Source organism: Clarias gariepinus, chromosome 14 (genome assembly GCF_024256425.1).
Source record: "Clarias gariepinus isolate MV-2021 ecotype Netherlands chromosome 14, CGAR_prim_01v2, whole genome shotgun sequence".
Classification (NCBI taxonomy): Eukaryota; Metazoa; Chordata; class Actinopteri; order Siluriformes; family Clariidae; genus Clarias; species Clarias gariepinus.
Window position 1 is genome coordinate 14,947,388 of NC_071113.1, and position 26,525 is coordinate 14,973,912.

General features: G+C 36.8%; 2 protein-coding genes across 2 annotated transcripts; both read left to right on the forward strand.

Annotated features, from left to right (window-relative positions):
• Positions 1-276: 276 nt before the first annotated feature.
• Positions 277-8,999, forward strand: dusp3a (dual specificity phosphatase 3a). Its single transcript, XM_053512330.1, has 3 exons — positions 277-684; positions 3,440-3,672; positions 5,077-8,999. The coding sequence occupies exons 1-3, from the start codon at positions 515-517 to the stop codon at positions 5,283-5,285; spliced, it is 612 nt and encodes a 203-aa protein (XP_053368305.1). The 5' UTR covers positions 277-514; the 3' UTR covers positions 5,286-8,999.
• A 12,117-nt stretch (positions 9,000-21,116) lies between these two features.
• On the forward strand, positions 21,117-26,275 carry sost (sclerostin). Its single transcript, XM_053512343.1, has 2 exons — positions 21,117-21,488; positions 23,905-26,275. Exons 1-2 carry the CDS (start codon positions 21,254-21,256, stop codon positions 24,303-24,305), a joined length of 636 nt encoding a protein of 211 aa, XP_053368318.1. The 5' UTR covers positions 21,117-21,253; the 3' UTR covers positions 24,306-26,275.
• The last annotated feature ends 250 nt before the right edge of the window (positions 26,276-26,525 follow it).

Consider the following 26,525-nt stretch of genomic DNA (forward strand, 5'->3'; position numbering starts at 1 on the left):
TTACTGTGAAGGTCATAGCACAGCTTATGATTTACAGCATTTTCATCCTCATCAAAGCACTAGTACCCTGGGGATGAGAGGACACTGTCACCCTTGAAGAGATCATTTTTATCAGGATAGAGATCTTTCATCACAGTATGAAGGTGATCAGTCGGAATAACTTTGTATTGTTTGTGTTGACACGTGGACCCATTTAGTAGATATTGCACTGGTTTTCCTTTAATTCGTCACACGTCTATACGTGCCGGTGTGTGTGACTGGCGCTCGTGACAGAGTGGCCCCTTTAATGGCGCGCTCGTAGACTCGTTCATCGGCGCGCGTGTCCCTATCGGCGTTTGTCTTCCACTTTGTCTCTCCGGAGTCTCTAAGCGCCTCGGGCGAATCAGGGTGTGTCTTTACAAACAAAGAAGCCACCGAGCGCAAACACCACCACCAGTGAAGATAAAATGCAGCACAATGGAAAACTGAAAAGCCGGATCTGACACTTGTTTGGCTTGAAAGGCGTCTAGAAAAGATGAAGAAGCAGCACCAAAGCCCCGCTAAGCTAGCCGCGGAAGTGCGCGTGCCACAAGGCGAGGCTACCGTGCAGCAGCTCAACGAGCTTTTGTCAGACGGCAGCGGCTTCTACAGTTTACCAGCTCAACATTTCAACGAGGTGTTTCCTAGGATTTACATCGGTAATGCGTAAGTTATGGCGGCCTATTGTTCTGTTCTTATCAGCGACACTTTACCTGTGTTTACATTCGTTGCAGTAGATTACACTGCCAGGTGGACCGTGCTTTATCGGCTCAACCTAATCTTGTCCATCGAAACATAACAAATGCATTTAGATAACCGTTCACAATCAGTCCTCAAGCAAGGCACTCAACGAGTTAAATCACTGCTCTAATCTTCTAGGTTAATTGACACATTTTCTTCTTTTGGGATGGAAAGAGTAAAATAAGAGTGGCTCCACTATTTATAAGAATAATTGCATTGTCTCTTGTTTTCTGCCTCCCCCCCAAAAAAAAAATACTCGGTAGTTTGTTTGTTTATTTAAAACAGAAACATGAAAATAAAAATCAACTTATACCTTTATGTACAGGGGTTATTTTCTCAGAATAATAAAAATGGATTTACTATTGATGCATCTGCTATAGCCTACACCTTATTTTCATTTATTTTTTACAAGTAGAAATAAATACCAAGTTAATTCTATTTCACATTATGACCATACCTTATTTTCTGTCATAACAGATTACACACACCTGCTGGTAGAGGTATCCTCAGACCAGAAGTGGTGTATTGTGTAATTTTCCCCCTCAAAAAATATGAATAGATTCAAGGCTGGTCATTTTATGTATTATTATCTGCCCCAGCTAGCCAAAATCAATATATTAAATGTACAGTACATCCAGTGCTAAGAGGCAAAGAGATTACAGTGCATAAAGATGGGGGAAGGTTGGGTTTCTGACCCCCTGAGAAGACATGAGACTAATGGAAATCTTCAGGACCCAAACAAGCAAAAATGTTTGGGAAAATACAAACAGAGCAAAAACCTGTCCTGGGAAGACAACATTGCTGATCATATTCAAACTGTAAAACGTAATGTTAATGGATTTTGTTAAATTAGACAGGGTGGCCCAAAAGCTTGGATCTGTAGTCATTTTTAAAATTGATTTTTAGAAATGATTTTTTTATTTATTTTACTTTGAACCAAAGATAGCTTTAACACTAAAAATAGAAGATGCAACAGAGCCAGAGCTTACACAACCCAGGCTCTTGGAGGGATTGTTTAAAAACATTCCTCTATTAGCATCAGCTTAGAAGAGGTTTGGTCCTAAAGAAGGAAATCATCAGTGCACATAACAATCTTTATTAAATGTTTAGTGTTCTTGTATTCAGTTAATATATAAACAACCTAAAGTAAGGGAGTATTAATTTAAGCATTTGGTGGAAATTGTACTATGTACTGTAATTTATGCATTTTGAATCAAAACATTTTACATAGAACTAGGCTACAAAAGACCTACACACAAATGTCAATCAATGTGGCATCTAATCCTTCAATGTAGCACAGGCTATTTCCTAACCTTTGAATTTAGTAGAAACAAGGGATCTAAAGCATATTAGATTGTAAATATCATCTTAAGTCTACTTCCATGCTTACCTTTTGATCATGCAAAACAATTCATGTCTAAATAATAATTTGAACTCGCAGCCCTCTGTCAGTAAACATAAAATAAAAATACAGTAAAAACGGTATCGTGTAAGGTGCCAGGTATTGTTTACCTTTTTGTGAGGATTCCATTAATAATGTATGTGTAGAGGCTGCAGAGAGCGGAGGGTGAGGAAGCACAGCAAGCCAATAAGACATATGACTGCACTCTCATGGAGCTTCAGATGGATAGATTAGTTCAATGAGAAAATATGAGTGATGGGTTTTGGGGCATTCACAGGCTTTACACATTAGCATCATGGTGATTTTATAACTCCTGCACTTAGGTTAGGTTTTAATAGGAGGTTATGCCATTTTTTGTAGTATTTGTAAGTTGTGTTAAAAGATATTTGCTGCTTAAGCGAATCATGTGTAATATGGTGCTTATACTTGTGCTAAGCAAATGAGACCATTTTAAGTTGTTTTGTATGGAAGAAAATTTTCATTTTTTAATAAAATGTTAATAGGTAATTATTCCCACATTTATGTTTACATTGCCACTTATGTAACTACTTGTACTGCATTATGTTCCTTTATAGGATATGATAGAAAATATGAGAGAGATATAAAAAAGCGTAGACTGGGTGCAGATGAAGATGAAAGTGTTGTAGGTGCTAGAGCAGAACAGAAACAATGTAACAACATGATGACCGAGCACCCCACTCTGCTTGTGACTCTTTCTCTTCTCTAGCTTCCTTTCTTTCCCTGAAAGCCCTAATTTGGGCATGGTGCTCAAAGCTTGTGGCTCTTTATATGCCTTTGGGCAGCAGCCAAGATCCCGTTGCTGTGTCTGTAGTGGTTTAGAACACTGCCATCCCCTGAAGTTCAGTAACATGGATTGACATCTCTGCTGTCTAAAAGTGACTCCACAGTTCATTCTTGTCAGGTTCCAGCTAAGCATAGCAAATAGTGAAAGTCGAAGAAGCTTTTTCTAAACTATCCAGATTTTATAGTATGCCAAGAACCCTAAGCAGTAAGAGCACCATTACAGAACCGTTAGAACACCATTACATAAATTATTATAAAGTATTAATGTGCATGTGCCTGTGATGAAAAAAGGAAGATGTAAACGTTATTCATATTTAATGTAGTCCAGTTAGTGAGAGGGGAAAATAAAATATTTTTTCAGTTGTTTTATTCTTCAAAGCGCAGGGCTGACAGATGTTAAGGCTAACAATGTCAACACGGTCCTCATTCCTATGGGTAAGCGAGGCTCATGTGAGTTCTCCTTCTGCTCATCAGATTTGTGGCCCAGAATGTGATGCGTCTCCAGCGGCTCGGCATTACACACATACTCAACACAGCAGAGGGCAACTCCTTTATGCATGTGAACACCAACGCAGAGTTCTATGCAGGAAGTGGGATCACATACCATGGCATAAAGGCCAATGACACGGAACAGTTTAACCTCAGTGCCTTCTTTGAGGAAGGGGCCGACTTTATCGATAAGGCTTTGGCACATGCAAATGGAAAAGGTACGTCACTAATCTTGGGTATAATATACTTTGTGAGCAAAAATGTCTAAAACAACATCATTAAAAAAACAACACTACATTTTTCTAAGCACTATTTTGTCTGCAGATTCTTTTTCCATCTGAACCACTTAAAAAAAAAAAACTTACATGCAATAACTTACATGCAAACATTTTTCTGTAACTGGTATTTTTGGTTGGAAAAAATATTCATTCATTTATTCATTCATTCATTCCTTTTACCTTATGTGTAATCGCATGGATATTATGTCATACATGACCAGAAGAATAGTTATGAAGCATCAGCATTCTTACAGGACACAAATCTTTTAACTGAGCCATTTGAGCAGAAACACAGGAATCTTGCATTGTTTGTTATACCCTTGCCCTGTTTTGCTGCTCACATTTGTGACAGTTGCGTTCAGAGACTGTTTGGTGACATTCTGTAAACAGACTTAGTCACTGAATTTTAATGAGACCAGGGAGTGTCAGAGCACAAGACATGCATTGATTTTCCACTGGAGAGAACATCTGGTCAGGTTTGGAATAACATATGAGAAAGGTTATAGTCAGTGGATGGTCACTGGTAATAAGATCACGACAGAAGCGTTTTACACTTGATTATTTTATGGTTCTTGTATTTTTATTGTGCCGTGATAAGATTTAAACCATGTGCATTTACATTTTGGAAAATTGTCTACAGATTGCTGGACTAAACTCCAATGGCTGTATAATGTGCAATATGCAAATCAACTCATTCTACTAGCTCATTTCTCTCATACCTTTTTTTGCAAGACTTCAGAAGAAAGTCAGCAGCATTAAATCATTATTATTTCAATTTTTAATTCTATAAAGATGGTTAAAAACCACATTTTGACGAAATTTATTAAGGCTCCCAAAGTTTACTAAGCTGTATCTGAGATCTCTCATGGAACAGATTTAAGTCTGTTTTAAATGTATGCATTGGTTGTATTTAAAGTGGCAGTTTTACAACATTTACAGTATTTACATCATGTACACACATCCCTAACACATCCTTACACACCCAATGCTCAAGACACAAAAAGTGTAATAATTTATACTTTGCTTTAAACATGCATAGTACATATATCCCTTGGGGAAAAGATGCAAAAGGGATGAATGGGGGAGGGGTGGAAGAGACAGAGACTAAGTTTCATATGCTCTGCAAAAATCTGCAAAATAAACAGATTCTTTTTCGCGTTTGAGAGAAGTTGCAGGGATAGGAAGTGGCCGATAATGAACACGTATACAATATACATGTGTGTGAGAGAGAAAGAGTGTGTGATGAAAAAACTTATAAACCTATTAAGTTGTATTATGATGATGCTGTGTTCAGGTAAATATTGTGTATGCTTAGCTGCCTCCTTCCCTCTGGTCTAACTTTAGGAAAAGTGTATGTTCACTGCCGAGAAGGCTACAGCCGTTCCCCGACTATGGTCATTGCTTACCTCATGCTGTACCATAAAATGGATGTGCGAGTGGCGACGGCAGCAGTAAGGCACAGGAGAGAAATTGGGCCCAATGATGGTTTCCTGCGCCAGCTGTGCCAACTCAATGAGAAGCTGGTCAAAGAAGGCAAGCTGAAGACTAAATGATAAACAACCCATCTATTACTCCTCTGGCACCAGAGATTGGTCTTGTGAAAATATTTCACTAGGCTATCACCCCGCCCCCCATCTCTTTTTCTCTGTCTCTTTTTCTTTCTTACACACACACACACACACACACACAAATTAATAATATAGAGTACTAATTGAACACATACACTTTCACAGTATGTTGGTCTACAAAACTTGCATTCGATATGATAAATATCCTGCTCCTCTGCCTATTTTATTTCATTTCCTACAGTGATGTATGTAGCCACATGCAAAAGATTTTAAAAAAATTGTAAATTTTACAATATATTTATATTTTGCAATATATTATAGGACTTATATGAAATATTACAGTATATTCCATTTACATGTGGAGTGTAAAACACTCTTGCTGCCATCTGTTTGTATGTCTAACATCTTTGGAGCTCTTTAGCCCAGTCTGCTTACAATGGTGTAATTTAGAGCACAGTCATGCCATAGTCTCCCACTGCCAGATTTTTCACAGTGATCGATCCCATTCCATTTTGTATATAGTTATATATGGAGGAATTTCAAATGACACAGAGTGTACACAGACCTCTGTGGAAAAAAGCACCAAGATCACATTTAGAATTAAGAGTAGAATATTGATTCATCTGGTTGTATCTGATTCTGCTGACAGATATTTGCATCAGTGCTCACTAAATGAACGTTCAAACACTGACAGGGTATCCAAAGGTTGTTTTTCAGGTCAGCATTGCTTTTTTGTACTTAAGTTACACATGTGATGTAAACACCATTCAGCCAACACATAAAATAAAAGCACTGGCCATAATGCATATAGTAGCAACATGAAAATCAAATAGATCTGACATGTCAATTTACCACCTAAATCCGTATACTTTTTAAGATTACAGTGAAACTGAACCATTCAAATCAGCATATTTATGTGCTTGCTTATGTAATTATTATTTATTACCCTTTCATGCAACTAATACAAGGTTAAGCCATGCTTTATACAGGGCATTACCAGCACATATACTGTATTTTAAAGAATTGCTTTAAGTCAGTTTCATCATTGGGGCTTCCTTATAGCCTTGATGTTTAGAGTAGAATTACAAACGGGGACTAACAGATTTTGAATTCCAATTGGACCAAGAGCACAAAAAAGATCTAAGAATCATGAATCAACTGAGTGAAGCTCACTTGTCACCTGTAAAGCCCACAGGTATTTCCTGCATTTTGTAATGATGAAGGAGACTCATATATCACTTAGAACCCACTATAAAGCTAGACCACATGAAACCACACAGCATTTAAAAAAATCCAATTACTCCAATTTTTATATTTATATGCAATGCAGATATATGTACATGTATATAAATAGTTAGTTGTTGACATATATGAATGTATTATAAACTGTATGTTATTACTACAGTATGTGTTTGCAAACTAATATCCAACTTATTGTAGCCATGATTTATATCATGTTAACATATTCATAAGGATTAATAATTATTCTATTTACAAGAATGAAAAATTAATAATACAGTTATACAGATCATCCAGAGCAGGGGTTATCAACAACAGGGGTATCACTGTTTAGACCAGTAATGGATTTAAGCAGGGTGAACTGAGCACTTTGTCAAAACAATACAAAATGCATTTTGTCGCTGTTAATTGGTTGTGTGTTTTCCAACTTTATGGCAGCTCACTAAACCAGATGTTAGCCATAGTGGTAAAGACATTAAGCTAGGAAATTTCCCATTTACATCTTTGTTCTATTGGGAGAGAAATGAGCAGATGGAATTTTTAAAGGGTTTTTCTTTTTTAAAAGACGAGTGTGTACTTGATTTTTCTTTTTCCATAAAGCAAGGCAGGCATTTTAAGTGAATGCATTTACAAAATTGTATTCTGTACTAACTTTATTCTAAAAAGTTATTCACTTTATTATGAAATGACAACCAAAGGACAATTTTCTAAACATAGCTATGTGGCCAAACCTGGACAAACTTTTACCTTAATACCCCTGCTCTCGATCTTTAGTTATTATTTTGAAGATTTACTTTTCTTAAAATCTTTTAAACTACAGTCAATGTATTATTATTATTATTATTATTATTATTATTATTATTATTATTATTATTATTGCTATCAATTAATTAATCAATTTTGTATTATTACTGTCATGTTTTCTTAAAAAATCCTTATGTTACATGAGAGGGTGAAAGTCTGTCTTCAAAGCTAACACTGTCACAGGCTACCTCAAAGCATCAACACCATCTATTTAGTTTTCTACACCAGTTACCATAATGCCTATTTTAAATGGCAAAAGAATAAAATGTAATAAGAACGTACTTACCTTAAACATTCCTATATTGTATTCTGGAGACCTAGGCTTTTTAAAACCTAATCTACTGTAGATACTGAAACCTGTCTGCCATCATAAGAAATATGCTATATACTATTATACAGTATGTTACACTATAATATGTATTAATGTGGATGCTGAGCAGGTATTACTTATTAGAGGTTATTATTAAGTAAATCCTTAAATTATTTAACATTGTTACATTAAAGAAATTTATCATTCACCACAAGAAATTTGTGGAAAGTACAAAGTACTGTAGGAAGGTCACCTATTCAATGGACATAAAGGGTACAGATGTGCCGTTTCTTGCCTGTGAGCCACAGATCTAGTACTCATCTAAGTAAATGCATTAGTGGAGAGATACACTGCCACTTGCCCTTGGGCAAACGCCTGTGGTTGTTACAAAATAAAATGGTCATTTAATAATATTTCATATAAAATGTATTTTAATTGCTTGAAGCTGGTAATGAACTACTGTATGGCTTAATAATATCAAAATTGATTGTGATGCTGCTTGATATATATTTTTAAATGTCCTACTATGTCTACTATAATGGTATTTTGTACTTATAAGGATGCCTCCGGAGATGGTTGTTGTAAACCAAACTACTAAATGCTATGCTATATTTAATGAGCCTATCTGATTGATTGTCTTACCTGTGGTCTGCACTGCTGAAGAATTTGATTAAAGTTAATATGGTTAATATGATATATCCTGATCAGCACAAGTGTAACAATGTTGTGTATTGTCTGTACTTTTATACATTTTAGAAGCTGTCCTGTCTTACATAAGCAAACATCTACCCCAACGTATGTGTATACACACTAGTTATGTGTTTTTCATGCTTCGTTTATTGTTCCAGAATGATTGTATTATAACAAACGAGAGACCCTACCATTCTATTGTAATAGTGTGTAATAATAATGTTATAAAATAACTTATCTTGGATGTGTTTTTCAGATGGGTTTGGCACACATATTCACACTGCCAAATCATTGTTCAGATTGAGACACATGTTCATAGTGAGGCAGTTCAATTTAAGTGTTTAGTTCAATTTATGTTAAAGGCCCAAACTAACAAACCTCTAAGGAACAATACACTGTAGAAGAGGGAGAAGGACACACAAGCTGTCCTGCCATCCCACCATAAAGCCTTACTATTAAGACTGGTTATATATTTTTGATTTAAGTACTCACTCCACAAAGCAAAATATACAGCTTATTACAAACACTTTATATATTGAAGTGCACTTGATTTTAAATGACTAATATGTTTCTTGATTTTAAATGATCTGTTTCCTGCCTTGTGAATATTGTATTTATGTCCAACTGTTGAACAATAAATTGCCAACTTAAAAAAATTATCTGACTTCTGAATGGAATTTCTTAAGCTATCAATCAAGCCCTTTCTGTCTTCATGTTCAGTTTTTTCTTTAATTTTTAAAATACTTAAGTATTAAAAGAAACCATGTATAACAACAGTTATTATTATAATGTAATTAATGTAGTGCTATTTCAGTACCCCTTTGTTACTCACTGTCATAATAATCATCTCTTGTTCTTAGCATTTTTTTCATATTAGGTATAGCAAATATGGTTATGAGTAGGGTTTATTTCTCATGAACAAGTGGTGTTGCATGCCAATAATCTATTCTTAGAGCATTACTTTTCTTTGCATTTTGCATCATTTCCTGTGGGCTTTTGAATTTAGCAAATGGATCAGATGAAACTTTGCACACAACATCTCTCAATTATATCTGAAAAAGAGGGAATACATTACGTAAAGGCCATGTGTCAACCTTTTCCTAGATAGCCAGATTTCAATTCAATTCAATTCAATTTTATTTGTATAGCGCTTTTAGCAATTTTCATTGCCGCAAAGCAGCTTTACATAGTCAAAAGAATTATTTAGGTTTGTATGAAATGTGAATTTGTATGAATCAAAATGGTCAGTTTGTCCCTGGTGAGCAAGCCGAGGGCGACAGTGGCAAGGAAAAACTCCCTGAGATGGTAAGAGGAAGAAACCTTGAGAGGAACCAGACTCAACAGGGAACCCATCCTCATTTGGGTGAAACAAAAAGCAGTAAATGATCTGCATTTATACAGTGTGTAGGGTGGGAGGCAGTTCAGCTATAATAGCTGATGTTAATTGATGTTAATATGGAGTCCAGGTAGTTATTGAAGACCCAGGTAGACTTGTAAGAAGTTCCAGTCATGAACTATCGAACTGTCAAGTCCCCAGAGAAACAGTTGCCAACACCAGTCAAGGCCAGAACCATTTTCTAGGTAGAGAGAATCATTCCCAGACACCAGACGCATCCCAGAGAGACACACGGGGCATCCATGTGTGACGAGATCTTCAGCCAGAAGCGGGGCACCAGGATGGGTCAGACAGGTCCGGAGGGCAGAGGGAGTCTGGATCACTGGCAGCTCAGGAACGACATGTGTAGCTCGACAGAGAGAGAGAGAAAGAGTGAAAGGGGGGGACAGGAGGAGAGAGGAAAAAGAAAGAGGGGGGGAAAGAGAAGAAGAGGAGAGATGGCAGTTAGGTATGGTCACAGTCACACAATGTATAATGTGAATGTATATTAACTATAGCGTGCAAGCAGAGACTCCGGCAGGACTAACTATGACAGCATAACTAAAAGGGAGGAGCCAGAAGGAAACACAAACATGAGGGCTTCCTGACATGTAAAGCAAACAATCACCTCACCGTCAGCAAACCTGAGTGATCAATGAGAGTGAGGAAGACAGCATCCAAACATACCAGTTTACCATAATACTCTACGTCCATGAGTCCCCCAGATCTGCTCCTTTACCTATGGCAAATCTATTTATAAAAATGCTCGGCTAAATAAATAGGTTTTTAGCCTGGACTTAAACACTGAGACTGTGTCTGAGTCCCGAACACTATTTGGAAGACTATTCCATAACTTTGGGGCTTTGTAAGAAAAAGCTCTGCCCCCAGCTGTATTTTTCATAATACGCGGTACTGACAAGCAGCCTGCATCCTTTGATCGAAGTAGGCGTGGCGGATCGTAAGACACTAGCAGTTCGCTCAGGTACTGCGGCGCGAGACCATTTAATGCTTTATATGTCAAGAGTAGTATTTTAAAATCAATGCGAAATTTCACAGGGAGCCAATGGAGTGAAGATAAGATAGGGGTGATGTGCTCATATCTTCTGGTTCTGGTGAGGACTCTCGCTGCTGCATTTTGGACTAGCTGAAGCTTATTTATGCATCTAGCTGAACAACCAGACAGTAAGGCATTACAATAGTCCAACCTAGAGGTGATAAAAGCATGAACTAGTTTTTCTGCGTCGTTTAGCGACAATAAATTTCTTATTCTGGCAATATTTCTGAGGTGAAAGAATGCTATCCTGGTAATATTATCTACATGTGCTTCAAATGAAAGGCTGGAATCAATAATCACACCAAGGTCTTTCACTGTTGCATTTGATGGAACAGAAAGGCCATCTAAAGTTACGGTATGATCTAAAATTTTACTCCTAGCTGTATGCGGTCCTATGACTAGATCTTCTGTCTTATCCGGATTTAGCAGAAGGAAGTTAGTTAGCATCCAATTTCTTATGTCCTGCACACATTGCTCAATTTTAGTAAGCTGTTTTTTCTCATCAGGTTTTGCTGAGACATATAACTGTGTATCATCAGCATAACAATGGAAACTAATACCATGCTTACGGATTATGTTGCCCAGAGGAAGCATGTAAAGGGAAAAAAGCAGTGGACCTAAAACTGAACCCTGCGGAACGCCAAACTCCACTAGAGAACATGCAGAATAATCACCATTTAAGTCTACATACTGATAACGATGGGTCAGATAGGATCTGAGCCAGGAGAGGGCTGTACCCTTAATTCCCACTACATTTTCTAATCTGTGAAGAAGAATAGCGTGATCAACAGTGTCAAAAGCTGCACTGAGGTCAAGTAATACAAGCATAGTTACACAACCCTGATCAGAGGCCAATAGAATGTCATTTACTACTTTAACGAGCGCCGTCTCTGTACTGTGATGAGGCCTAAATCCTGACTGATACAGTTCATGTATGCCATTCCTATGTATATATTCCTATGTATATATATCCTATGTATACTATCCTATGTATACTATCTTTTCCAGGATCTTAGAGATAAAGGGGAGGTTTGATATTGGTCTGTAACTGGACAGCTGACAGGGGTCGAGGTCAGGTTTCTTAATTATTGGTTTGATAACTGCTAATTTAAAAGATTTTGGAACATATCCAATGCTGAGTGAAGAATTAATTATTCTCAACAGGGGTTCTATTATTGCTGGTACTATCTGTTTAAGAAAATGTGTCGGTACAGGATCTAATATACAGGTTGATGAATTTGAAGAAGAGATGAGTGAAATTAGTTCATTCTCTTCAAGGGGAGTAAAGTATTCTAGGTTCTGGTCTGACATGGCTAGATTAACATCTGCATCAATTACATTGTTCGGTTTCAAAACCTCAATTTTATGCCTAATATTTACAATTTTATTATTAAAAAAGTTCATGAAGTCCTCACTATTGCATGATGTTGTTGTGGAGATTTCTGCAGTGGTCTTATTTCTGGTTAATTTGGCTACAGCATTAAATAAGAATCTAGGATTATTTTTATTTTCTTCTATAAGAGTGGAGAGATATGTTGATCTAGCTACACTAAGAGCTTTTCTATAGTTCAGGATGCTCTCCTTCCATGCTATTTGAAATACTAGTAATTTAGTTTGACGCCATTTACGTTCTAATTTCCGAGCGGTCTGTTTTAAAGTGCGCGTGTGATCGTTATACCAGGGAGCAAGTTTTTTATCTCTAATAATTTTTCTTTTGACTGGAGCTACATTATCTAGGGTATAGCGAAATGTCGACTCTAAATATTCAGTCGCCTGATCGAGTTCTGTGGGGTCAGACGGTGATCTAATCGAAGTTGGGAACTCTGGGAGATTACTGATAAAACTCTGTTTGGTAGTTGATGTGAATGTACGTTTCATACGGTAGCGCGGCGCTGTGCGTACATTATTATTGTGACACACTTGCAATGAGACAAGATAGTGATCTGAGATAACTTCAGATAGTGGTATTGTGAATAAATTTCTTATACTTAGTCCAAATAATATTATTAAATCTAAAGTGTGACCTGCTTTATGAGTGGGTCCTACTACACACTGATTTACTCCTACCGAGTCCAGTATAGACATAAATGCAGTTCTCAGAGGGTCTTCTGGGTTTTCAAAATGAATATTAAAATCTCCAGCAATTAACACTTTGTCTACAGAAATGACTAGGTTTGAGAGGAAATCTGCAAATTCACTAAGAAATTCCGAGTACGGCCCTGGAGGTCTGTAAATGACAATTAGCGGGATCGACTGAGCTGACTTAATATAGTTAAATACACTTATGTTACTATAAAGAATTTCAAATGAATTAAATTTGTGTCCGTGTTTTTGTACAATAGTCAAATTATCATTGTGAATAACTGCGACGCCTCCTCCTCTACCAGTTAACCGAGGCTGGTGTATGTAGCTGTATCCAGGAGGACTAGCTTCATTTAGAGCTACATACTCGTCCTGTTTAATCCAGGTTTCTGTTAAACAGAGTATATCAAACTCCTGATCTGTGATAATTTCATTAACTATAACTGCTTTAGATGCGAGAGATCTAATATTTAACAGTCCAAGCTTCAGATCAGAGGTGCCGGCTGCGCATTCAGTCTGATCCAAGTTTGTGGTCTTTATACTAATTAAATTACTAAAACAGACTTTCTGAGTCTTTCTAAATTTGTTTTTAGCTCGGGGAACAGACACAGTCTCAATAGAGTGAACCCTGAGTGACGACTCTATGCAGCTAGCAGACGGTTGGTTTAGCGTAAGGGATCTAATGTTGAGAAGTCCAAACTTTAGAGGTAGACTTCGATTACTTATTTGGGCTTTTTCTGGTTTAATGGTTACCAGATTGTTTCGGCTGGATTTAACGAATTTATTCTTTTTTCTCACTTATCGGGGAATAGACACACTTTCTATAGTACAAGCTATGTGTGTGCGTCTATTAGTATGGTGGGTTGTATTGTGGCTGATATCTAAAGAATCTGAGGTATGACTTACCGCAAGTCAGATGGTTCGTAAAAGATTTGTCTTGATATAGTAATAAAAAACGAAAGCACCCACCAATTCTTAAATTTACTTTAGTGACCATATGTTGACCATTGAAATAGGTAAAGCAGGAATGTTATTTAAATTAAAAAAGTAAAAAAAAAAAAAAAAGTATAATAGATAAGATTTAAGGCCATATGCCTTCCAACCAACAGATGGAGACAAAAGCTGCAATTAAACCCTTTTTCTCTTTGGTCTCTGCACCCACCGTCCCATGAATTGTTGAAATGTTCCATGGACTTGCTTGCTACACACACACACACACACACACACACATATAAAACTTAAGACAGCGCCATTGCGGATTTGCGTTACTATTTCCTGATGATTTGATTCAAATGGACTTTGAGGTCTTTCATATTTTACATCGCACACCTGCATGCTGGGAATGACCTGGCCTGGCCTCATATGTCCAGAAGGATCATTTGAAAATGCTCAAGTCAATTGGCTTGACAGTATGACCAATCTCGTTTTCCATGGACCTGTTCAGGCAGCAATTACCTGAGGCCAGCTGTGGCCTCCTCAGAGAGCACTGTCCAGGGGCCTCCTCCCTGTCACCCTGCAAAGACCGGAGACATGCTGGACATCAGAGCCAGATCTGTATGGGAAATAAAAGAAGAACACAGAAACACACCGGTGCAGAACAGAATAGGCTAAGGATTTCTACTTTATACTTCAACTGTGACAGCCTTCTGAGGCCTTCAAGCCATGACCTAAGCTACATGTTTCTGAAATATAATGAAGATGCATTCAACCAGTAAGCATTTAGACATATTTATCATTGCACAGTGACAGCTGGCTGTAGAGGCGATGTTCACTCACAGAAAATATCTGGGCTTGGGCCCATCACACTGAAGTCTGATAAAGAGACCCGCTGCCAGAAACACAGGAGGGAGCTTTGTAATTGGCCATCATCCCCATCGTTTACCTCAGGGGCGTACACACACACACACACACACACACACACAAACACAAAGAAAACAAACATAAAAAGTCAATTTGATAAATTTTAAAATGTTTTGATAATCACATATGTATTTATTATTCTTTGTGAACATGTTTATATATGTTGATAATCAGTTTTTCTATCCAACATACTAAAGAAGCACTTGAGGAAAAAGCTTAGACGCCTTAATATCAAAAAGTAAACATATGGCTCACTTACAAGAAATTATTTTCTTCCCCTCATCCATCTCAAATGACTCTGTTAAATGAGAAGCACCCGTTTTTATTCGTCTCATTCTACGCCACACTCCGATTGTGAAAACTTAAGTAAAGGAAAAAAGGAGGAACATCTGCAGAGCAGTGCTAATTATTGGGAAATATGGAGAGAGAACGCACTTGGAATGGATAGCCGTCAGATCCTCTTCCAAACGCCTGCGCCCGCAGTGGTGTTGCTTGTTTCATCTTTGTGTGCTCTGTTGTTTTACTGCACTGTGACGATCATGCAGGCTTTTGCCAAGTACGCCTGATATTTATTAAGGAACTGTCATGGCAAGAACAGTCAAGTATGGCTGCCTGGCTCCTTGGGGTCCAAGTCAGTTTGTGATACTGGTGGGAGCACTTGTATTTGGAACAAAACAGACTCGCCTTTTATCTCCTTACTTTAGAGGATTTCTGGCCTGGTTGGAAGCCTTGTAATTCTTTCAGTATTTTGTTAGACATGTTCTATGAAATATGCCTGTATCACACAGTAGTAATAGTAGACTCCTAGAACCAAGATACAGATTCATCGGAAGCACAGCTTCATTTTTAAAGGAGATCAAACATAATGACCTTAAATTATACACAGACACAATAACCACATGAAACAGGATTTTTGCTGGGTTACGTTAAAACATAGAAAGCCAGGACTGGGAGTATGCAAAAAAAAAAAATAAATCTGTGTAATGGATGCCTAACATAAAGGCTGGATGGGAAAAGGAGAAATTAGAAAAGAATAATGAAGAAATGAAAGATCTTACAACCTTCTTGTTTAATTGTACTTATTCTGTTGCATTGTCTTTAATAACGTGTTTATCATAATTACATATACATATACAGTAGAACAGTAGGTCTTGATTACTGCAGTCTGGGAACAACCCACATGACCTGCAGTTTTGGAGTTGCTCTGACCCAGTTGTTAACCATCACAATGGTCCTTGTTTGGTACTTGCCCAATTCTTATGCTTCCAACACACCAACTACAGGGACAAAATGCCTGTATATACCATTGTAATGACACTATCAGTGTGGTCATAATTAATTATATACAGTATATATGTTAATAGAATAGGCCTACATGTAAATATTTCAAAGATTCTGTTTTATGAGGTACTTGAAAATGATCAAATCACTGAAAGAATGATAAATTATTTAAAATTATAAAATTGCATAATTAATTTGAAATAAAATAATAATTATTATTAATATTTAAATAAAGGCTATTACATTTATGTGTTTAAATTTTCTATTTATAATCTGTCAAAACATACAGAATGAGAATGAAATAAAAACTGCTTGAGATGTGGAAATCTTTTACTGTGTGAAAAAAGGTGGATCAGCACAAAGTACATCATTTATAAAATGTTGCATGGAGTTTTAGCTGACTTGTATACATGTAATTCAATAAAGAGGAACTAAGTCCAAATATAACTCTAGATATAACTGTAAATTAACCGATTCAGAAACCTAAGTGAAATAGAAAATGCTGTGATAACACATTCATTATTCTAAATAAAATTTCTCTTTAGAACAAGTACTGAGACTCTGGTTCTGACAGTTTAATGCTGGGCTTCAGTCAGTATGGAATATCTTTCCTCTGACTTTATCTTCAGGGGCTGTCATATGACAGATCCATGACCCCATTTATTAGCTCTGTTTATAATTAGCCTTTATAGGATTACACACCTGAGGCCAAGATTATTTTCACATGCTTGTTATCTAGTTTTATAAATCCTGTAAAAAGCAAACTTGTGAAGCTTTTTCAAAACAGTGCTTGAAATATTTTCTTTTTAGCTCCCTTGGATAAACCACATAAATTCCGCATGTTCACCAGATGAAGTTGTTTAGGCTTTCATGGTTAATTAATGCACCTTTCTCTACAATTCTGGGGAAAATATGACATTCCACATCTGTGCTGTTGCACCTTCCTGTCATCAAAGTAACCGTCAGTGTGTACTGCCTTTGTTTTCAGCTGGCCTCGTCAATTGTATGAGTCATAGTCTGCAAAAGATTATGTGCTGCTGTAACTATAGCCAAGCTGTTGAACCAGCAAACAAGTTCGCTACAAAAATGACACCCAATGAAAGTAGAAATAGTAGGTCAATCAAATCATATTCACTCACACTTAATTAATTTAAGTGTTTTCCACATGAACAGGATGTTATCTACAATATCATTTTACAGTCGATGTCCTGCAAACTACATTAAGTTTTTTTTTTTTTTTGCATTCTCTGATTGATAAGAATAAATACAAGAGCACAACGATGCAGCCCCAGCTGACAATCACAATCAGACTTCACTGACTTGTTCTTCTGAGCATCACTCCAGTGTGTAGCTAATAAAGCAACTAAAGTACACCAAGAACATTTATAAACCATATGGATATTATTGCGCCAAACCCATTCCATCATGGAAAACACACACACACACACACACACACACACACACACACACACACACACACACACACACACACACTTAATCTTAATTTTCCTCTATTTACAAGGGTAAACAAACAGTGACAACAATCAGATGATGCAAAACTCAAAGTACACAGGAATTTCAGGGCGTGAGAAATGTTTCTTTATAAAATCACACTTTAAAATTTTGGACTCGGGTTGGTACGGAACATTGTGATCTGGACTTCAACAATGTCAGTGAGAGTTCTGATGAAAAGAAATCAAGAAATGTTGCATAATTCATGGAACCAACTCCAAACCGCTTTTTTTTTTCTTCATAAAAACCCATTGTAAATCCCAATGTGGATAACATTTATGGGGCTAAATAATCTAGCAAGAGGTTACCCCATTAATTAGGGATAACATAATATTCACTGCACTCTGTGTTCTTGCAGGAACACTTGGCGGACTTGCACATTTGGAAGGAATAATTTCCTAGCTAATTAGTGGAGTTTAGCATATGTGAACTCAGCACAAGTGTAAGAATAGCACCTGTGGCTTCATTTGAGCTGGCAGAGAGAAGTCATGGTGGTTTACACATGGACCTTGCGGGCTATGAGGTTTGCTGAATTCCACAGTGAAACCACAGCTGAACTAAACCCAAGTTACATCTAGCACAGACTGAGCAGTGAAGGATGGCTACAATTTTGCTTTGAGATCATGCTGGCCAGATTCTTTTAGCTGCTCTCTTTTTTTAAACAATCATTTAAAATACATAAGAACTGTTGATGGACTATTCTGTGATACTGTTTGACAAGCATGAAACATAATGATTATATACACTACTAATCAACAATTTGAACACACCTTCTAACTAGTGCAAATTCACTAGAGAATATTGTTCTTGCAAGAATTATTCCACAGCTGACCTTCTTTTTTAAAATAACAACCGAGTGTTTTTGTTGTTGTTGTTATTTAATTATCTAACTCCATATGTGTTATTTCACAGTTTTGAAAAAAAAAAAAAAAAAACTGGTATTTTTCTAGAATGTAGAAAATAAATCCCATCTTGCGTCCAAACCTTTGACTGGTGTGTTCAAAGTTTTGACTGGTACTGTACATCATCATGGTACAGAATGTAGGAGCCAAACACATAAATGCTCCAACCACTGTAACCTGGACAAACTATATTTCTTAATATGTAAAAACAGGCAAGAACATGCAAATTATATACCATAATTTTAGGCGTTTTGTGTCAATGGTGGAAAATTGGCCTCTGGACATTTGGAAAATGAAGGAAAGTAAAATGAAATATTCCAGGACAGATTGGTCACCATCCAAGTGCTGAATGTATTGCTTATAAACACACCTGGAGAAATCACAAGGCGCCCTTTTTTATAGAAATGATAAGTGGGGAAACCATTATACAGTATTTATTTATTATTGCATTTAGATAGTCTTTTTTTTTTACTGCTTTAATTCTGTCTATTTTTTTTAAACATATTCTGCAGCATATCTGGCATCAGCAGCAGCTTAAAAACTCCATAATATATAACTATTGGCTAAAATTTTTAAATAGGAGAAATGATAACTTTATATTCTTATACTTGAATAAGAAGATAGGCACAAAGAAACAGTGACATATTTGCTTTAACATTATCCAGGGTCATTGCAGTGCTTTTCTCTAAAATATATTTGTCTAAGAATTCTTCTGCCATCAGTCCTAGGCAGTTAAATACTTGCTGTATGTTGCTGGAAAAATTCTGGATCAAATTTTAAAGTTTTTTAGCTCAAATCTGATATAATGATAAAATATCCATGAAACCTTTTTATCTGCAAACCACGGAATAGTAGAAAAAGTGTGCATGCAATCAGTGTACTAATGTAGTGGACTACCCATTTTCCATTCTGTCATGATGACAAAACTAACAGATGAGAAGTCACAAACATTTTCCTTTTTCTTTTCATAAGAAAATAAGAGACACAGACAAAAATTCTGCCCTTAGGTTTTTATAGTTGCAATTTGATCAGATTTAGGATGGTACTAAAAAAATCTACCTTATGCAGTATGTGTTTAAATGTATGCTTGCTTTCCCTTGCCATTAAAGAAGTAATATAAGATCAACAGATTTTATTTGATGACATGCAATTTTGTTCTTGTTTTCCTCAAGAGGGCAGTATTTGTACAAATGAGTTATCTTGCCTGAGATAATTATATAATGTCACAACTGTGCTTGAGTTTGTCTGTTTCCATACAGAAGATCTGCATTTTTATATGCTATGTAAGTATAGTCATGGCATTCATAGTAAACATTTGAGAGAAGCTTAATAACAACACATGCATCACATGCATCATTAAACATAATAGATAAAGGAAGTATAGGTATATTATTTTAAGGCAAAAAAGTAAAACATCTAGTATTTACAAAGTAATTTGTTATGAAAACTTTTCTTACTTATACAGTATGTATCTTTGAAATTATGAACAAGAAATGCTAATGTAAATAAATACTGTAGTGGCTAGCAGATGGCATATACAGTACTGTATATGTTAAACCATACTGTACTATATAGCATGTTTAAATAGTATGTCACCAAGTGACTGACAAAGAACCTGTGTATTATTATGTGGTTCAAGCCCAAACCACTCCACAAGATCTTGTGACAATAGAACAGAGACCTCCAGTTAAATATATTCTCAAATACATTTTTACATTTTTTTTAAAGTTCTAACAATACACACACAAACAAAAAATGCAAATTGAGTTTTGTTTTTATGTACTAGCGCAATATATATTCTAAAAAAAGTCTAAATTTAGATATAGGAGGATAGTCCTAGTTGGCTATTAATATTAGAAACATTTGTGAGTGAACTACAGATTTCATTTGCGAATATGATTTACATCCTTAGGACATTATATGCAATAGATGTTGTAAATGTTTGTAGAGAAACAGGATGTTTCAAACAGATGCTTTTGAGACTGAGATCACCAGCTAGTTTATCAAGGTCATGGGTGCTGAAAATCTGGGAACACTTGGCAAGTTTTTGGCATGTTTCTGCAAGTTAGGGAAGAAACCAGAGAAACCAGAGCAGTTGGTGCATAGATGTGAGTGGAGATGAGAATGTATATGTTAGTAGAGATTTGTTAGTACAGTAAGTGGAGATATTATTAGTGGAGATGTGATTGGACCTATTAGTGGATATGTAGGTGAATATGTTAATAGAGTTGTGAGTAAAGATATCATTGGAGATGTTTGTGCAGATTTGACTGTAGATATTAGTGTAGACATTATTGGAGATATGAGTGCAAATGTGAGTGGAGATCATAGTGGATATGTTGTGAGTAGAGATATCAATGGGGATGTGAATGGAAATATTAGTAAAGATATGAGTGGAGAAGTGTGTAGAGATCCGAGTGATGATATTTCTGGGGTTTTAACTAGTGGTATAGTGAAGATGTGAGTAGATACATGGATTCAGAGATATGTGTGGAGATATTTGTGAAGAAGTGAGTAGCGACATGGGTGCAGATAATGGGCCTCACTAACCAAGGAAAATAAAAACCTGTATAGTTTGTTCCTTTCTCTTCGTGCTCCTCCTTCTACTCATATTTATGTGTGTGTGTGTGTGTGTGTGTGCGTGTCTATGTGTGCGTGCGTGCGGATCCTCCCACTGCGCCCGGCCACTTAATTACGAGGCTCGCGCGGAGTCTGAGCTACTTAAACGGCTCCCGGATGGGAGAGCTCCGAGAGTTCAGTGAAGTCCTGTTCTGCTGAAGTTTGCCTCAGTGCAGTGCTAGTGTGTTAGTGTGTGAGCTCGCTCGTTGTGTTAGTGGCTCAGTCATGCAGGTGAACTGGGTGGTGATGTACCGGAGCGTGGTGGTGCTGCTGCTGCAGGGCTGCCTGGGCGCCGTCGCCGGAGGATGGAGAGAATTAAAGAACGACGCTACCGAGCTGATTCCGGAGTACACCGGCCACACAGCACACCCAGACCACCAGCTTCAGTCGTCTAACAACAACACGATGAACGACGCCAAAAACGGAGGCAGGAGGCAGTCAAATAACAGCCCTGCATATGGCAAGTATTGGCTCTTAAATCCAACTTTTTTCTGTGTTGATTTTCAGATTAAAAAGAGCTGAATTTTCACTCTCTAAATTTATTTTGTTTCATTTATTTTTGCACGAATTTATTAAGAAATGTAGCTCCTATTCATTAGTAGCTATAATAAAATGTACAAATGCTGCCCTACTTTAAACTGGTAATTGATTGTACTTTAATTGCTTGTTTAGCTCAGTTTTCGATTCAATTTGGAAGGTGTTAATTGAATTTATAAACATATCTTCTCACGGTTTGCTGCTTTCAGTCTGGTCTGATAAAACATGTTTGAGTTTTAACTTACACTGTTTGACAGGTCTTGGCTTTTGTGGCCCCAAATAGAAATTTCAAAATGTGTCGGACATGAATTGTCAGAACAGTTGTACGCTGCAGGCAGCCTTTCATATCAGTTGCTGAGAGAATCCTAAACTCTTGAAATGGTCTATTTTAAGATATTTCTGTACATTAATTGTTATTAACAATTGATAAGGTTTTAATATAAAGCCCCCTTTTTCACTTGCTTGTAAGGTTCAAAACTTTAATGGTCCCCCCACAGGGACACCCAGTGACCTGGAGTAAAAACTGTGCCAAGTAAAAATCGAATAAATCAAAGTTAATTTCTTAAAAGGGTGCTGGAAGACCTGAAAAAAACAACAACATTAAAATAAAATAAAATCCTTTATAATAACCATAGCAATAACGACTGTTGAATAATTCCTCTTTCAGCCTTGCATGATTTAAGGTCAGGTTAGCGGTCCTCCTGGCTTTTTATTTTCTCTGTTGCCTTCATTCCTTTTTTTTCTCAAAAATGGAAAATGTCCTCTAGCTCTGATATATTTAATTAGATTTTAATTAAAGTTATTAAATGACATTGCACATTTATGAACTGTGAGGAAACATGCAAAATTAAGTTACTGGAATGTATATGAGTCTGCTTGTTGCAATCAGGTGATGCACTGATAATTCAGTGTTGTGTGTGATTTCCGCTCTGTTCCACAATTAGTTAAGGTCCACATAACTATCTAATTGCATCAGCATGTTTGCAGCAAATTTCTAATGTAGTTGGCTAGAGTGTTTCTTAAGGGTATTTTAAAAATTGTTATTTAAATGCAATGGTATTTTAGTGAATGATTCCCACCTGTGGTTAATGGACCCTGTGGTAATCTTTGTACTACACAGTCTTTTCACCTGAATTGTAGTTTTCCAGTACTGTCGTGCTGTGAGTCACATTTAATTCATTTAATGCTGTGGGAGTTACAGTATCTGGTCTAGTTATATCGGTATGATATGTTAAATACTTTAGTTTAAATAAATAGTTTAATAGAATCAAAATTTTCACCTCTCTAAAAAGATGCTTAAAGGGACATGCTCAACAAAGTCATGTAACAAAAAAAAAGTTAAAAAGGCATTGAATTACATAAATTTGATAATACTGCAAAATGAACAAGACAAAAAAAATTTGGTAAATTTATTTGTAATTTTAGAATTTTAATCCTGTCTTAAACAGAATTGAGGCAAAAGATAAACTTCGGCGATCATCACACATTCTATGTCGATTTTGGAGTTGAGGGGTGTATGCAGTCCCTAGTGGACAGTAAGGGGTCATGCTGAATATGCTCACCTCTCCCTGGCTGAACTCCAGTTCCTTTGCAGTTTGAAGGGGAACGGTATCACTGGGCCTTCATAAAACAGATCGAGTTCTCTGAGAACGAGAAGAGGGAAAACATGAACTTATCACGCACATAAATCTTTTGTTGTTTCTCTTTGAGTTAAGCTGTAGCAGGAAACAAATCACTCACCAGTATCATTTTTTGAGCTTACCCTTCCAGTATCTTGTATGGTAATTTAGTATAGTGTCACTGAGAATTGAATAATAGTGTTCTGCTCTTGACCTCCAGCTGAGAAACTAATGCTAAATTAATCACATTCTTCACTTTAATAATAAAGCAAGATTAGTTTTAGTCTATCACTTGTATGAATGCTTTTGTACTTTAGAAAGGCTTAGAAATAATTGATTTCTCCACTAATTCAACACTGACCAAAAATTTAACGGATGGCCATATCAAAATTAAGGGCAGAATTTACACTTCTGTAAAAAGTAAAAACTTTTACATATTTCTATATTGTCAATGTTTCTACGTTAAATTAAGTTTGTAAATTTACACATTTCTATTTGATAAGTTTATTATAAACCAGACACTATTTACTTTTTTGCCCTTTCAAATGACACTTATGGGGAAATTCTGCCTTTTAACCAATTATTATTTTTAAGTGATACGAGTAATAAAACCAACACTTATAATAACAAGGTAAAACACATTTAACCAGAAATTTCATTAACAAAAGCACAGTTTCGGTCCTAAGCTTATTTTCTCTTTTGTTTCCTGTCCATATGTAGATGCCTCTGAGCTGAGCTGCCGAGAGCTACGTTCCACACGCTACATCACTGATGGTTCATGTCGTAGTGCCAAGCCAGTGAATGAGCTTGTGTGTTCAGGCCAGTGCCTACCTGCTCACCTGATGCACAACTCCATCCTTCGGAGCAAATGGTGGCGCAGCAACTCTTCTGACTACCGCTGCATTCCAGCTCACTACCGAATGCAACGTGTTCAGCTCCACTGCCCCAATGGAAATAGTCGGACCTACAAAATCCGAGTGGTGACTTCATGCAAGTGCAAGCGCTTCACCCGACAACACAACCAGTCGGATGCCAAGGATCCGACTTCTCAAAGAACGCGGCACAACAAAAAGCGTGCACGTCTCCAGCAAACAAGAGGCAGAAGCGACAACTCGTACTGATGTATTGAGCTCATATTAACTCTGACTGTCCCACTCTCTCACAAACACTCACATACATACACACGCAATCAAATCAGATTTTGTCCAAATGCCAATTCGCAAGTTCCAGTCAAAGAAGACTAAATAGAGACAACAATCTGGGTGAATTATTTCTCTGCATATTTACTGTTCAATGAGATCAACAAGTTGTTGTATGTGTTGGCAAAAACTTTGTATGGCCAATCCAGCTTGATTTAATCCCAATACCAGAGATTTTTGACAACGGAAAACTGGAGGACGCTTGGAATTTTGCTTAAAATGAGGTTTGTCAATGTGGGAGATCGGTGTAGGGAATCTGATGGTTTATACTGTATATACACAGTATTCCTGTGGAGGGTCGATGATCTAATTTTCTTGAAGTTCATTATAAGGGTGATCAAGATGAACATTGACACCAGAGTTAACAAGCATAACCATGACCAAATCCTACATCAGCAAGTCTGCAAGCTTATGGCTGAGGTGAATGTTTGTATAGCTGAAATGAAGTCATCTCATTCGGGTGTGCTATAGCTCATAATCCAGCTGCCCAGGAGTGCTGGGCTCAGAAAACGTGCTGCTGGTGACACATTGCTGAAATCTAGCATTCTTAACCCTTGTCACATGCAAGAAACTCATCTGACAGGCTGTGGTACCGAATTCCCACAACCTTACCTTTTCAGAAGAGACCTTATAAGAACTGTCAGCTGGAGCTAAGCCCACTGTCAGTGACAGAAAGTGGGAAGGGTGGTGTCAGCACTCCAAGAGCAGAGCCTGTTAGGGCCAAAAGCAGCAAACACTGTTCCTCTGTCCTGTCTTAATTACTAAATAGACCCATTCCTGTGTTTAGGATTTGAGTCATAAAAAGCCATTTCCTCTAGACATGGTAAGTTCCTGTTTGTTTGAATAGCAGAATAAGGGGCCCACATGCATGTAGGAATCTACAACAATTGTGCCTGTGGTTACCTTAGGGGCAGAGCACTTTTCTATACCGCCCCCATTCTCTGGAAACCATTTGGAGCTTCTTGGCCAGTTGGAGTAACTAAGTAGCGTTAATGGTTATCTAATTGTAATAACAGTTAGATTTAACTGCAAGGACATTAAAACAACAAACAGCATGTACAACTACATGTAATCTCAGTATATCTATTTTAATTATAAAAGCTTCTATTATATTATACAATGTATAAGCTTTACAAATGTGCTGTGAAATTAATTGGAAATTGACTTCAGCTCTGGATAAAAAAAAAAAAAAAAAAACTGACAGGACAATGATGTCATCCTGCGAAGCCATGGAAAGCAGTGTGCTTTTAAACAACTGAAGCTGCCCAAAGAATCAGTTCCTTCAAACATCCTAAGGGGAGCTTTAAGAGACAAACATGAAATACTGGACTGAACTCTGGATGTTAGCACATGTTGATATTACACAGGATGTACAGTAGGAGAGCTGTGGAATCCCAGTGCAGATATTATGCCTGTCACTTCCAATCCAAGTGTCTCGCCTTCAGTTTAACTAATGAAGAATATTTCACGCATGTCCGGACTTTGTTAAAGTCCAGATTTTCTTCCCATCTCATTTTTTTAAAATACATACATAACTGTGTTTGCTTTTCAAGTAATATGCTTGAAAAGGATACTGGAAGTTTTTTTTCTAGTCATGTAAGCCAAATTGCCATGTACATACAACAAGATTGGACACAATATACTTACCTGGTCTGTTGAAACAAAGCCCTTCTGATGTGTACTGGATGAAAGGATTGCAACCTTCTCCAGTCCTGAAGGAGACTCCTACAAAGAATGAATTGTATATTTATTTTTGAATTTTAACATTTAAATTATTTATGCAACCTCTTTTTTTAATATAAATTAATAGCCATTATTGCTGTATATGATATAATAGTGAATTTCCTAACAAAAAGAGAAATCAAATAAAGTAAGTCAAAGTATATTTGAAAGGCAGTGTGTTTATCATTCTTTTCAGAGTGCTCTGATGAATTCTCTCTCCCACACGCTAAGCCTGTCTCTCAGTAAGGCCTTGATAAACAATGTGCTGCAATCGGGAAACAGAGGTTTGGTTGCACTTAGGAATGTCAAGCAGGACTTTGCAATAGATGAGAGAAAAAGAGTTTTCACAAAAGAATTGTTATGTGGCACATGTTTTGTTTGATTACTTTTTGTTTGGTATGGTGAACTGCAGCTATAGAC